The sequence below is a fragment of the Thermobia domestica genome, chromosome 1, assembly GCF_964235325.1.
Source record: "Thermobia domestica chromosome 1, izTheDome1.hap1.1, whole genome shotgun sequence".
Classification (NCBI taxonomy): Eukaryota; Metazoa; Arthropoda; class Insecta; order Zygentoma; family Lepismatidae; genus Thermobia; species Thermobia domestica.
This window is the reverse complement of record NC_137454.1, coordinates 311,503,876-311,517,310: the sequence shown is the minus strand read 5'-3', so window position 1 is coordinate 311,517,310 and position 13,435 is coordinate 311,503,876. Positions and strand designations below refer to the sequence as shown.

Below are 13,435 nucleotides of genomic sequence, written 5' to 3'. Positions count from 1 at the left end.
TGAAAATTCTTCAAATGTAATAGAATACTTTACCTAGAATTATGATGATTTTTTTTTTCACTTTTTATTTTCACATATTATTAAGTTAATTTTTATCGCCAAACGAAATTTGAATGTAAACAGTATATAATTATTTTTATGTAATATTTTGCAGATGTTAGAGGAACAATCAAATCGACCAGCTGGTTCAGTAGTGATCATGGTAGCCCCAGGGACTGACAGGTCTTCCGATTTAGATGCAGCAGTAAAGAGAGCCAGAGATCACGATATCAAAATTGTTTCCATAAATTATCCCAGTGTTATACGACAAAGTCCGCTTGATTCGTTGGCACATGCGACAGGAGGCCTCGCATTTACAGTCACTGAACGCCGTTACAATAGGGATAACTCGTTCCTTTCTACTTACTTCAGTCTCACTAATGTGTTTTTCACCATTAAAACCGAGTTTTATCAAGGAAATAGGGCTGATCTTCCTATTGTGGTGAGTTCTTTTTCTGCTGCTTATCAACAAAGATTTATTTCAGTTGTTTAAATTTAGGAAACACTAATATTTAATGATATATATAAATTGTTAGATTGAAGATTCGATTTTTCCATTACTAATATTTCAAAAAGAAACCCATTCGTGATGTAACAACTATTTTTTTAAAAAAATATGAAATTCTTAAACTTATCTTCCTTATTCTATTGTGAAGCTTCATAAGAATATGTCGTTGATTCTCAGTGTGGGAATGGATTGAAGGAGAGCTTACATGATGGCCAATTAAGGATGCCCGAACTGATCCAGATCTGCTGATCAGGCAGAGTTCTGTTATCCGGATCGTGAATATCAGGTTTCTGTTGAGGTCCTGGTTATCTCCGACTGGGTCTATCATTATTAGGAATTCACATGTGCACATTACTCAGTAAATTATTAGCTTTTCCTTACCAAATACGTACATAGAGTATACTGAACTATATTTGAATGCTATGTTATATTTAATTTAATGAAATCCGGAACTCGGAACCAGAGCCAAATCTTCGTATCCAAGTCTAGGTCTCATATCCAAAGTCGAATCTTGAATCCGTTTGAAATCTGAATCTACGTTTCGAATATCCGGTTCTGGGCATTTATAGCTTCAATAAGTTCACATGGTTGCAATAGAATTTTTTAATTGTTAAAGAGAAGAGTATTTGCCTTTGTTATTGATGTTTAATAATAATAATAATAATAATAATAATAATAATAATGTATTTTTCTTACATAGATATTTCGTCAATAAAACCTGAAAACAATTTTGAGTACCAATATAGTTTTTGTTTTGTGCAATTGTTTGATATATTTAATGTTTTCTCAATGTAAAATAGGTTTTTTTTAAAAAAGTTTTATTCATTTAAATTAATTCTAGTTGGAGAAGAGTAGATTGGTTTTGAAGAAAAAGCATACCTACTAACATTGCAACAATGTTCATTAACTGAAAAATAATTTGAAGCAAAATAATACCTGAATTTAACATTCAGAGAAAATATCCAAAGTAATGACATTCACAATACTACGAAAAAAAGGATGGTTATGAGAAAAATAAAACAATATTAATAGAATTCTTCATGTTGTAATTATTAGAAGATGTAATACCACGTCCGAAGCTTGAATATTAAATTTCTGAATTTACTAGACATTGATTCATTCTTACAGGTTCACCAGAAAGAATTGACAGATGATGGACGGAATAGTGTAAGGGGAAGTTTCTACCTTGATGAAGCTTTGGGTGAACCAGGTCAATTTATGGTATTTACTCACAACACCGACAATCCTTTGATAAGAAGTATGACTTTAGTTAGCCCTTCCGAGACAGTTTATCATACTAGATTGGATATACTTGTTCCGATTAAGATTCTTACTCTTCAGGCTTCTCTGAATGAGGTGAGTACTTAGCAGTGATTTAGCACTGTATGATTTATTTTGTACTTTTTAAATATATATTTAGAACATATAAAAGAATGGCATATAAATATTTTCAAAATGTTATGGAATTTATAATCATGTACTGTATACAAAATTGTAGAGATTGTATGGTACATTTCAAAATTGTACGGTACCTTTTCTATACATCACGCACGATTAAGTTTTCTTTTTCGTTTTGTAAATATTGGATGCTGTCCGTGCAAATATGTAGGAAGTTGAGAGATGGTATCTCTTTTCAAGGTACCCTACAGAAGAGATTGCATGCTATTGGATCCCGACTTCGTTGTGACAATAAATGTCTATTGCACGACCAACGCACGAATTATCTTCCATATCTTTTCCGTTTATACATACATCTGTAATTTGAAAGAATTTTGTATCAATTGTAACTGAATTGTCTTTTCGATGGCGATTTACTGTATAGTGCTCTAAAATTGTCGCAGTACAACGATTACAGGGTTTATTTTGTTCCCATAGAATGTCTTCTTCCTAGCATTAACAACCAACTTTCTTAAAAAGGCAAGAGAAGATGCTGATGTCTCGATCAACTATCGTGGTAGAAATGTGCATCTTTAACTATTAGACCGCTTAATGATTTCTGTTCCATGTAAAGCTAAAATTTCCATTACTTTTATAGTAATTATGGATATTTATGTGCATTTTTAAAGTTAATTTTCCTGATTTCTGTTCTTTAAAGGGAAACGCGTGTTTGTCCTTGAATTGATTAAAAAAAAAAAAAAAAAAAAAAAATGAAAACGAATGAAATGGTCAGGATAAATCATCCAATATTGACCAAATTTGACACGTAGGTTGGTCTTGATTTCCTTAGTACAGATATGAAACATGCGGTAGACTCGTTTGGTTCTAAAGCTATGAAGTATACGCATGCGTTTTGAATATACAGAATGTACTGTGATGGTTAATACAATAAACAATAAAATCGCGCCATTCCTATACGATTAGCAAGTGGATTTAATAATTTAACCGATCTTTTTATCCTAATCATAAGCAGGTGAGAGAGATTAGACATTCTAAAATTTTTGCTTTACTTTTGGACTTACAATACAGAAATCTTGTGAATGATACAGAATTCAGATAGTATTGAATGCTAGACTGACTTTGTACTTTCCTCAGCGTTCTGACTAGTGCGCTTGACTGAAATCACTCTTATATAAATCCAAGCCTAGTTTAGTTAACTTCATAGACAACTTTTTCAACGAACGTTATATTGCATTGCTATCTATAATATTTGTTTTTTGCTTATTTATTCGATATATATATATAACTAGGTAGACAATTGAAAATTCTAAAACCTTCTCTTAAACTCCAGCATTGGATACAGATGTAAACAAATCTTTCGTTGAAAGTGTCCAGGAAATTGTGCTACAGTAGTACCCACAAGTAATATGAATTTTGCTACTTTTACTAACCAGTTTAAATGCTATATAGTATACTATGTAATTTTTCATTTTCTTTCAGACTGGAACATGGACATATGTAATTGACAGATTTTTAGGCAACCCTCAGCCTCATTATGTCCTCGTAACAGCCACACCAAAGACACGGTCCTCTGATATTGTTCAAGCTCGTGTATGGACGAATAATCCATCTTTACGTATGAACAACAACTCTAAGCCTTTAATTCTTTATGTAGAGGTAAGATTACTGTATTATTTAGCTATTTTGTTACATATACATTCCAAAATAATATTATCGTACATATTTATTGGTTTATTCTTGTAAGAGCAGGGTATTTGTTGAAAATTGATTTTTCGACAAAAATAGTACTGACTTTATTACACGTTATATAGTAAGTGCTATTAATTATTTAAAAATAAATTGAAAAATAGTTTGAATTTATTGATTTAATGTAATAAAGTGCTAAGATTTTTTACGTAGCAGTTGGTCCAGTACTGCCTAGAACTGTAGTTAAAATTCTTCTGAATATTACACTTTATTTCTGAATTACAATGAATGTCAATTTAAATGGAAAATATTTTACTGTTTTCTGTTTTGAAAGTCAAAAACTATTCGTTACTTTAGTGATAATGGGAAACAATCTCGTACTGAAAATAAAATAAAAGTAAGTTTTAGAACATGTAAATTTTTGTTGACATGATTCAGAGTACGCATTGAAGACAATAAAATCATAATACGCATTTGAATCTGACCAAAAGAAGTATTATAAAGCTTTTTTTTTTTTAATATACACCAAATAGTGAAATAACTTGGAAATCTTTAAATATTCAACACTAATTTTAAGGATTCCATTCTCAGGATAGTTATTTTTCAAGTACTATTCAATTTCAATGAATTATAATAAATATATAAATACTGAGTTTCGAAGGATTACATTAAAGATATTATTCATTAATAATTTGTTAAACAGTGACAGAAATGAGATATTTTTGGTAAAACTGTTGTAATTGACAAATATGAAAAGTATTGCAATCAAACTACTCCGTAGTCTGTATGTCTTACCTTACCTACTCAGCAAGGCAAGAATTCATAAGGAGAAGGACATAATAATGTCATGTAATTAAAATTTAACTAAAGAGCAAGTAATTCAAAATTTATTTTTTTTCTTACTAGGTGAAGAAAGGCAGATGGCCTGTTGTTGGTGCGAAAGTTGAAGTCCGGGTGACGATGCCAGGAAACGATTCCGTGCAAGCATATAAGAAGCATTTTGAATTATTGGACTCTGGAAATGGAGGTAAGAAAGACCGGAAGTAACAGAATGCTTAAAATATATTTTCGTATTGAAATGAAGGTATAAATGTATTTTATTTCAAGACTCGAGACATATCAGTTGAATATTATCATTATTATCCTATCTCTCTTTTATGAGGTGAGCAACAAAAGAGCAACTGTCAAACGATTAACATAGAAACTTATTTTCTTTCTAGAATTCTCATATTCTTAGTTTCCTAAAGTTATTTTGTTGAGATTTTGATTTTCGCTTAGATATTGCTAAGTGAAGTGCTAAATATGAAGCTTTTATAACTGGGTTGTTATATGCTAATTTGATAAACATCTTACTATCACAGCCCTTATATGCACATGTTTCTTTTGCGGGTGTGTTACCTGCGTGAAAAGTTGCTCTATACCATTTATGCACGTGACAACAGGCAGAAGGACAGTAGGATTGCTACTCTTGTTCTCAGGTTCTCCGAAAATAAAAAATTCTCATATATATTTCATTGTCACACTTTTTAAAAAGTCTTAAAACTATTTTTTAAAGAGAATAAATAACAATCACAAAACCTGGGTTGCATCACTACAACTGATGATTTCAGATTTTCTTCAGGGGAAATTTCAACGCATAGAGAGTGAAAGAAATGCTGAAAAAATGCTGGTAATAAACATTGAACACCATCAGATATACCCCACTCTCCTCCACTCTTATGTATACTGATTAATTTAATGAATATAACTTACATTAAAGTCTATTTACGGCTTCTAAACAGATGTACGTGACGCCATTACATGAAAGAGCTTATTTCAAGAGGTAAAACAGAAGTTTGAAGAATCTTATATAGTTCTGCATAAGGGTATAAACACATTGCTATTACACAAAATTGAAGTTATGATTGCAGAAGTTTTGAACGTGACTATATTGTACAAATGAATTCTGAGCTTCATCATACAGTTATTATATGAACTGAAATAATATTATTTCATCATGTGCCATGAATACTTTTACCTCGTTATTGTTTAACACTGTATTCTTATTTTATTTATTTTTTTAATCAGATCCTGATATTACGAAGGGAGATGGCGTATATTCCCGCTACTTCAGTGGACAACGTGGAGGTCCTGGTATGTACACTTTTGAAATCACTGTGACGGATAATGGAAATACTGCGTATACATGGCAGAACCCAGAGCGGCGTCGCAGATTAACACGGTCACTTCCAGAACAAATGGGTAAGATGCATAAAATTCTTTCCTCTTACTTTTGTCGAATTTTTTCGTTGTTGAGATTTGGAATCCAATTAATAAATCAATAGGTATGTCATTGTATAAGCCACCAAAAATTATTACAGTATTATTTGTTATTAACATTCAACAATACTGTTTTAATAATGTAATAACTTTTAATAACGCATAAGAAGGACCTGAAATAGTTTATTAAGATGCATTTTAAATTCACAAAAACAATATTTCATACCTACCATCACAAAATATACTATTTGCATCATATCTTTTCTAAAACTAAATGAAATGTATTTACGATGTATTTTCGGTAGTAATTATTAGATAAATATTCTTCAACCTACACAAGCAGTGCTGTGCAAAAAAATGTTCAAATAAATGATTTTAGGAGCTCTGACATTATAAGAAAATTGTTATACAGTTTAAAATCTATAACGTATTATTTTATAGAAAAGAGTAGTATTATGTATAGGAAGCATTTATGATAATTTATTTATTGTATTTGCTTACATCTAGTTTTAGATAGGTTAAGAACATTGAAAAAAAATAGATGCTATTTTTATCATTAATTCATCTTACAAACAACTTGAAATTAATAACGCTATTCGGAGTATTTGGGACAAATAATTACTGTATATTCTTAAAACACATTAGATATCTTAATTATGTATTTTCAGAATATCAATTTAGATGTATAAATCTTATTTTCGGATCATTTATTTCTATTTACACATATATTTCAAGACATTAGATTTCGTACAACATTATCACCTCGCTTTGTATTGCTTGTTTTATTTACGAAGTCAGAATTTAATGTTTCGTCTTCCTATAAATATATGATTTAATGCTTGATAATATATATGTTAATAAGATATTATGTAATGTGTGATTACTGTATAGTTACTTATTCAGAAATATTTTTTTGTTGATAAGTCATTAATTTAACTAATTCAGTCAATATTTTAAATTTTCTCTGCTATAGAGTATATTACATTAAGTTGCATTAGACATTATATTACAATATGCATTACCGTATAAAGCGTATTTCTTTGTACTATTTATACACAATTTGAGACCAAAAAATGCTCCTATTTTTGTTTATCTACTAGATTTTAAAAGTAATAGCAATGTTATTGTTTGTCTATAAGATAGTTGGAATTGAATTTCTTTTCAATGTATTATTCCAGGTGTGTCATCTTGCTGTGGAAGTGTTATTAAGCCAAAGAACGTAGAACCACTTGTGCCATTCCAAAGGATTCTGCCTGCATTTTCGGTAATGGTGGAGTCCTTTCCTTCGGGTGGAAATCTTCCTCCAAACAAAATTGGAGATCTAAGAGCTGAAGTGCTTCCAGCCAATATGAAAGTTCGATTCACATGGACTTCTCCAGGGGCTGATGGCGATGTAGGCACAGGTGAGTTTCTTCTCACTTTACTAAAATAATTTTTGATAATATGAGATTGATGCGCAGGATAAGGCTTAATTTCTAAAAAGGATAATTCTTATGAAACTTTTGTTTCATGATTTTCGTTAGAAATTCTTCAAATGTAGTTAAAGTAATCATTAGCTGACTTTAGACCTGAAATATCTCACTGCCGTAAGCCGCTTGAAGAGTAATCTTACAGTTAATTTCAAAGATTTTATACTTAAGTTCAAGCAAACATGTTAAACGCCCTGAAAACCATGAATGTAGTCAAGACAAGGTAAGAAAAGATTTTAGTGGGGCTAGTCTGTATGGGACTTAGCTACATATGAATTTATGAAATTATATATGCATATATATATATTTACACTAGTAAATAAAATCTTCTCGCCGTTTCACAGTGGCAAACAAAACCATCAGAAACATCCCTCTGAACTGGCAGTTACTGGAAGTTTGACATCTAGCTTATTGGGTAGGGCTGCATTTAAAAAATTCATAAAATAAGAATGTCATTATGAAACATTTAATTATATATATATATATATATATATATATATATATATACAATACATATATATGTACATCAAACGTTTATGTAATTCAACAGTACGTATAAGCATTTGTGGCAGCCTACTATTCCACAAGAACACGAATAATCTTTTTAAAAAATGAAATAGTTCTTAGAAACCAGGGCCTACCAGCCTGCTTGTGGCATTCATGCCTTTAGGCTGATGTGTGATTCGCACATATGCTCTTCTCCTCATTAATACTGACCTTATAGATCGGAGTTCGCTAGTTCTTTCTTTCAAGTAGTTCCCCAGTTATCCTCACGACCCTGAGTGGACGCCGCAATGCCAATATAATCTGATAAGTACGAACGGTCACCCATCTTTTATCTGACCAGACCTGCAACTACTTGACTTCACTGATCTTACCAGAAACAGTACGACTAGGGTTTTGGGACACGAATATACAGAAACTTCTTTATTTTTAAACTTTGTTTTCAATATGCAACATCACTGTGCAATATTTGAATATTATAAGTGCGTTTGTTCTCAAGTTAGAATGTTGAGAGAAGCGAAAATAATACATAAAAGGTTCGCATCATTCAGAAGATTTCCATATTGGGAAAATAATTTCCAAGATGATAATGCTTAGTACTACTACTACAAAAGAAAAAAGTATTTTATAATTATTTTCAAACATTTTTTCTCCTTTTAAGAAATGCTCAGGATCTTATTTATTTTTTTTAAGATAAACTAATACACTAGTAATAGTTGTTTATACAATACTAACTAGTCTACAAATTTACATTTCTTGGCTTTCAAGGGCAAATTACTAGCTGCAACTCCGTAGAGTTACTACCAAAGTCTGTAGACTAGTTAAACCTGTGATTCTGTTTCATAAAATATCAATGTGGTACAGTGAGCTTGTGATTTGTAATCACCTACTTTCAAGTCTTCCAACTTGTAATATTAGAAATTAAAATTAACTTTTGAGTAAGACCTCTTCCCCAATAATTAAAAATAATTAATGTCGTTATAAGTTGGAGATATTCTATAGGTTGGAAAGTCCAGTTATGTTTAAACTTCCTATGTTGTCAACTTTTTAAAATATTTAGTTTTTCAGGAATATTATTTTTAACCAAATTTCTTTACTGAATTTAACGATTTAATATCTTAGAATCATTTGCTTATTTTGCGGTTGTAGTTTCGAAAATTCTGTATTTTGAAATATGATTTTCTTTTTTTATTTCAGTGGACTACTATGAAGTTCGATATGCTCAGGATATGGCAACCCTTATAAACGACTTCGAGAATGCACACCGTTGGGAATTCAACTTTCCTTTCCCTCTAGCGGCTGGACCAGGATCAGAAACAACCTTCACCATTGACATGAGTAATGAACCCCGGCTTTTGGATGTACCCCTATTTTTCGCTGTTCGGCCATTTGATAATGATGTAATTCCTGGTGATGTTTCTAACATAGTGAAAGTATTGGTTCCTTCGCCCCCTCCCACCACAACAGAGAGCAGCACGGCCCTGGAGTCATCATCTTCTGTGTCAACAGAACCTCTTTTAGTGCCTGGAATTGTGTCGTCAGGAGCTGATATAGAGTTGGAAATAATTTTACCCATAGTGATTGGTGTTGTAGTTCTCGCTATTTGTTTGGGCGTTTACTTCTATGTTTTTGTACATCGTCGCAAGAAGCCCGCCAAGGAACAGCCAACACCCCCTCCATCGACTACAGGACCAACTACTACAACGACATACCCACAGAATGTTTCACCACGAATATCGAACGGTGAAGTAAATCATAGTCCTTCCGGTGAGAACGGTGGATTGTCACCTGTACACCAACAGTCTGTGGAATACGATCCACAAGATTCTAAAGAGCATTTGTTCCAGTATCCTGAGAAACGCTACAGCCTCCAAGAAAGCCCTGTTAGTAATGGTGGAGTACATATTCCTAATGGAACGCACACTGTCAGTACAATTAGTAATGGACGAATATTAAGTCCATATCAATCTTGGACCGCCAGCCAGTTACTTCATGAACACGAGAAACGCCACAGTCCATATGGAACCCATGGATCATACTATGGGCCAGCAGCTTATGAAAATGAGGCAAATCAAAATAATGCTCCACCGATACCACCTCCTCCGAGTAACAATGCTCTTTACGGCTCCAACACCTACAGAAATCAAATTAATAGCACACAACATCAACAACATTCTATATATGGCAGACATCCATCTTCACAAAATGGACACATTATTCCTCATCCAGCCATGTACGATGGAGGAACACCCATACATAGTACGCCACCAACTGGTTCGTTCATGTCTCTTAATTCTGAACAGAATCAGCCAACTCGGGTGAGAATGAGTCCTGGGGACTATGAACCCTGTGTGGAGGAAGATAATGTTCAGAAACCTCTTACAGCAAATGGCATCAAAATCCCTCCGCCTACATTGCCAAAGCCAGTTCTTAACAACAAGCCGGGACTTGTACCATTCAATCCGAGTCTACAGGGCTCACTTACTTCTGTCAACAGTGACAAGAAGAAGAGAAATATAACCCAAGTGTAGCAGTGACAAAACTCAAAGCACTCTCAACACATATTTCAAAGTGAATAAAACCAAAAAAGCAGTGCTATCTACGCTGATTTCTTTTGTAGCTAAACTCATACTTCATTACTTGAAACAAAACAATATTTTTGAATTAATTCAAGTGCGATCCCTTCAGAGACATGTGTATTGAAGAGTATCTAAGACACTTGATCCTCAAATCATAATATATTCAATCATTCATCCAATATTCTATTCTAACGTACATATTTGTTGGAGTACATTTTATACTTCATGTTAGCTCATAACTAATATCAAATAAGGAAATTGTGTGCGTGTGTGTTTTAAACTGAATTTTATGAAAGAGTGCTTTGAGAATGTGGTGTGCCAAAACGTGAAACCAAAATGTTTTTATATAGTGATAACACAGTCACAACCAAAAAAATACAAAAATCACAGTTTCTCTAGTCACAATGTTTTACATGAAGACATGACTACTAACCAGTTTTTTTTTTTACATGATTTTTACTGTGTTTAGTGTCATTCAAACTAAATGGCTATCTTATAGAAATATAGAGCTAAATATAGAAAGTGTGCAATTACGTAGAACTCCATTTTTAGCTGGATTAAATGTGACATATTTTAGTGTCTGTTTCTAAAGCTGGAAGTCAATGTTTTTGTGGAGTGGCCTGTATTTTTAAATAATACGTGTGAATTTGTTTTTAAATTCACACAAATTTGCAAATAGCAAAGCTCAAAATACCATTAATGTTATTTGCAATAAAGAGACTGATAATCAATGTTCATATTCACATACATACAATTCAAAATATGTGTAAATTCGTCAACATTATGTATATATGCATGTAAGATTTGTTTGTATAAAATTCTTTTAAAATAAGATCTCAAGTCAAATGCTATTTTGACAGGCTATAACTATGTAAGATTTATTCTTTTTCTCTGTCCCCCCCCCCTCAAATCTGTTAAATTAATGTACGTAAAGTTTATCTATATTGCATGAATGTGATAATAATTATTACAGGAAATAAGTATATACATCAGCACATACTTGTGGCATTATTTCCCAAGAAACCCTGCTGCAGGTATTCTCTTCATTTGTTGTTGGAGTAAGCTAGGTATGACACACACTGTAAAATATTGTTGTATTTTTGTACAGTTACCAATAATAAATGCGTTTTATAAGAATGAGGAATGTTCTCTTTTGTCAGAAGAAACCTTGACATTGAAACATTTATTAAGCAACAGTTATTTTGATCTGATTTATTATTTTTAGATAAAATTAAAAATTATTTTTACGACAGCTATGCATAGGTATGCACAGGAAAATGCCTGTACTCTATGTGCTCATCATTCTGATTTGAAGTGTGGAGTATTTATTGGACTTACCAAACCTCTACAAGATATCGCTGCTTTATCTTTGAAATTACGCTCAACTAAAATAAAAATAAAATTTGACCAAAGCGATCACTTATAACTAGTAATCGATGTTACAATTTCGGCAATATATAATTAGTAATTAATGTTACAGTTTCGGCAATATATAATTAGTAATCGATGTTACAGTTTTGGTAATATATAATTGGTAATCGATATTACAGTTTCGGCAATAATTAGTAATCGATCTTACAGTTTCGGCAATAATATATAATTAGTAATCGATATTACAGTTTCGGCAATAATATATAATTAGTAATCGAAGTTACAGTTTCGGCAATATATAATTAGTAATCAAAGTTACAGTTTCGGCAATATGTCGTTACCTTCATCAGACAGTTTATGAAGGCACAATCTAAGACTACAGAAAATGAAAGGAAGTCACTTCTAATGATCAATAAGTTCCTTCATTTCATTTTCACAGTTATACACTTTTAATTAGGCATGGATTTCAACTTTTAATGAATGAAACTTTCACTTTTTAAGATCTTAGCTATAATTAGACATGCATGTGTGTTTTATTGCCTTTCCTTTCCACACTTATAAATTTCTAATAGATCTCAACTTTAAAAATATATAAGTGTAGGAATGAAAAGAAGGATCTTATTGGTGGTTAGGAACGATCTCTTCTCTTTTTTTGAAATATACTAAATGGTGTAGCCTTAGATTGTATCTTCATAATATGTCTGATGAAGGCAATGGAATATTTCTAAAATTATATTACAGATTAGTAATTCTAATTGGTAGCTTTGGTCAGATTTTATTATTATTTTAGTTCTACGAGATATGTATAACCGTAGTTGGAGAGATAAGTGTTATAATTTTTTTTCCAAAACTCGGGAGAAATATCCTTAGATTTAATACATAAATACTCCACAGCTCGTAAAGTGTTATAGTCTGATAACTACTTTCAAGAAATGTCTTCGCTTTGCGAAACTTGAAGTCTATTTCCGATGGGTTTAAATTGAAAAGAAAAAGCAAAACAAAAATACGAGGCTTGTTTTTAAAGTAAGGTCCGTTTTGTTGTAGACACTAGTAGTTCGCAGGCCTACCGCAACGAGCGTGTGCGTCGTGTACTGGCATGCCTCGGGAACAACTGTGCTCAGTTTCTGCTCTGTAGCTGACCTGTACGGTTGTGTTCTGTGCTTTCACAATGTTTAAGACTATCAAGTCGCCCGCCGCGTGTGAGGTTCGCTCAGTGATACGGTTTTTGTCAGCAAGAAACCTGTCTGCTGCAGAAATTCATCGACAGATTTGCGAAGTGTACGGTGATACTGTTATGAGTGCAAGCAAAGTGCGTAAGTGGGTACGAGAATTCAAAAATGGCCGTGACAACGTCCATGATGAAGACCGCTTCGGTCGCCCTTCTTCGATTACAGACGATTTGGTGGCTTCAGTTGAAGCGAGGGTTCGTGAGAACAGGCGCTTCACAATAACAGGTCTCTCAAACGAATTTCCTGACGTGTCAAGATCAGTGCTTTACAAAACTGTTTCTGAACACCTAAAGTTTAGGAAACTGTGCTCCCGTTGGGTCCCGAAACGATGTGAAAACGGCAGTGAACTCTTGGTTATCAGAGCAGGCGGCAAATTTTTATGAAGAGAGTATT

General features: G+C 32.6%; 1 protein-coding gene across 1 annotated transcript in view; it reads left to right on the top strand.

The window, feature by feature from the left end:
* The window catches only part of LOC145662249 (calcium-activated chloride channel regulator 2-like), a 148,760-nt gene extending 137,181 nt beyond the window's left edge, over positions 1–11,579 (top strand). The window contains exons 8-14 of the mRNA XM_081727631.1: positions 155–481; positions 1,676–1,903; positions 3,425–3,601; positions 4,538–4,658; positions 5,699–5,872; positions 7,069–7,293; positions 9,061–11,579. Of these exons, the coding sequence (XP_081583757.1) occupies positions 155–481; positions 1,676–1,903; positions 3,425–3,601; positions 4,538–4,658; positions 5,699–5,872; positions 7,069–7,293; positions 9,061–10,394 (2,586 nt within the window). The 3' untranslated portion in view covers positions 10,395–11,579. The remainder of the gene's footprint in view (positions 1–154; positions 482–1,675; positions 1,904–3,424; positions 3,602–4,537; positions 4,659–5,698; positions 5,873–7,068; positions 7,294–9,060) is intronic.
* Positions 11,580–13,435: the final 1,856 nt, after the last annotated feature.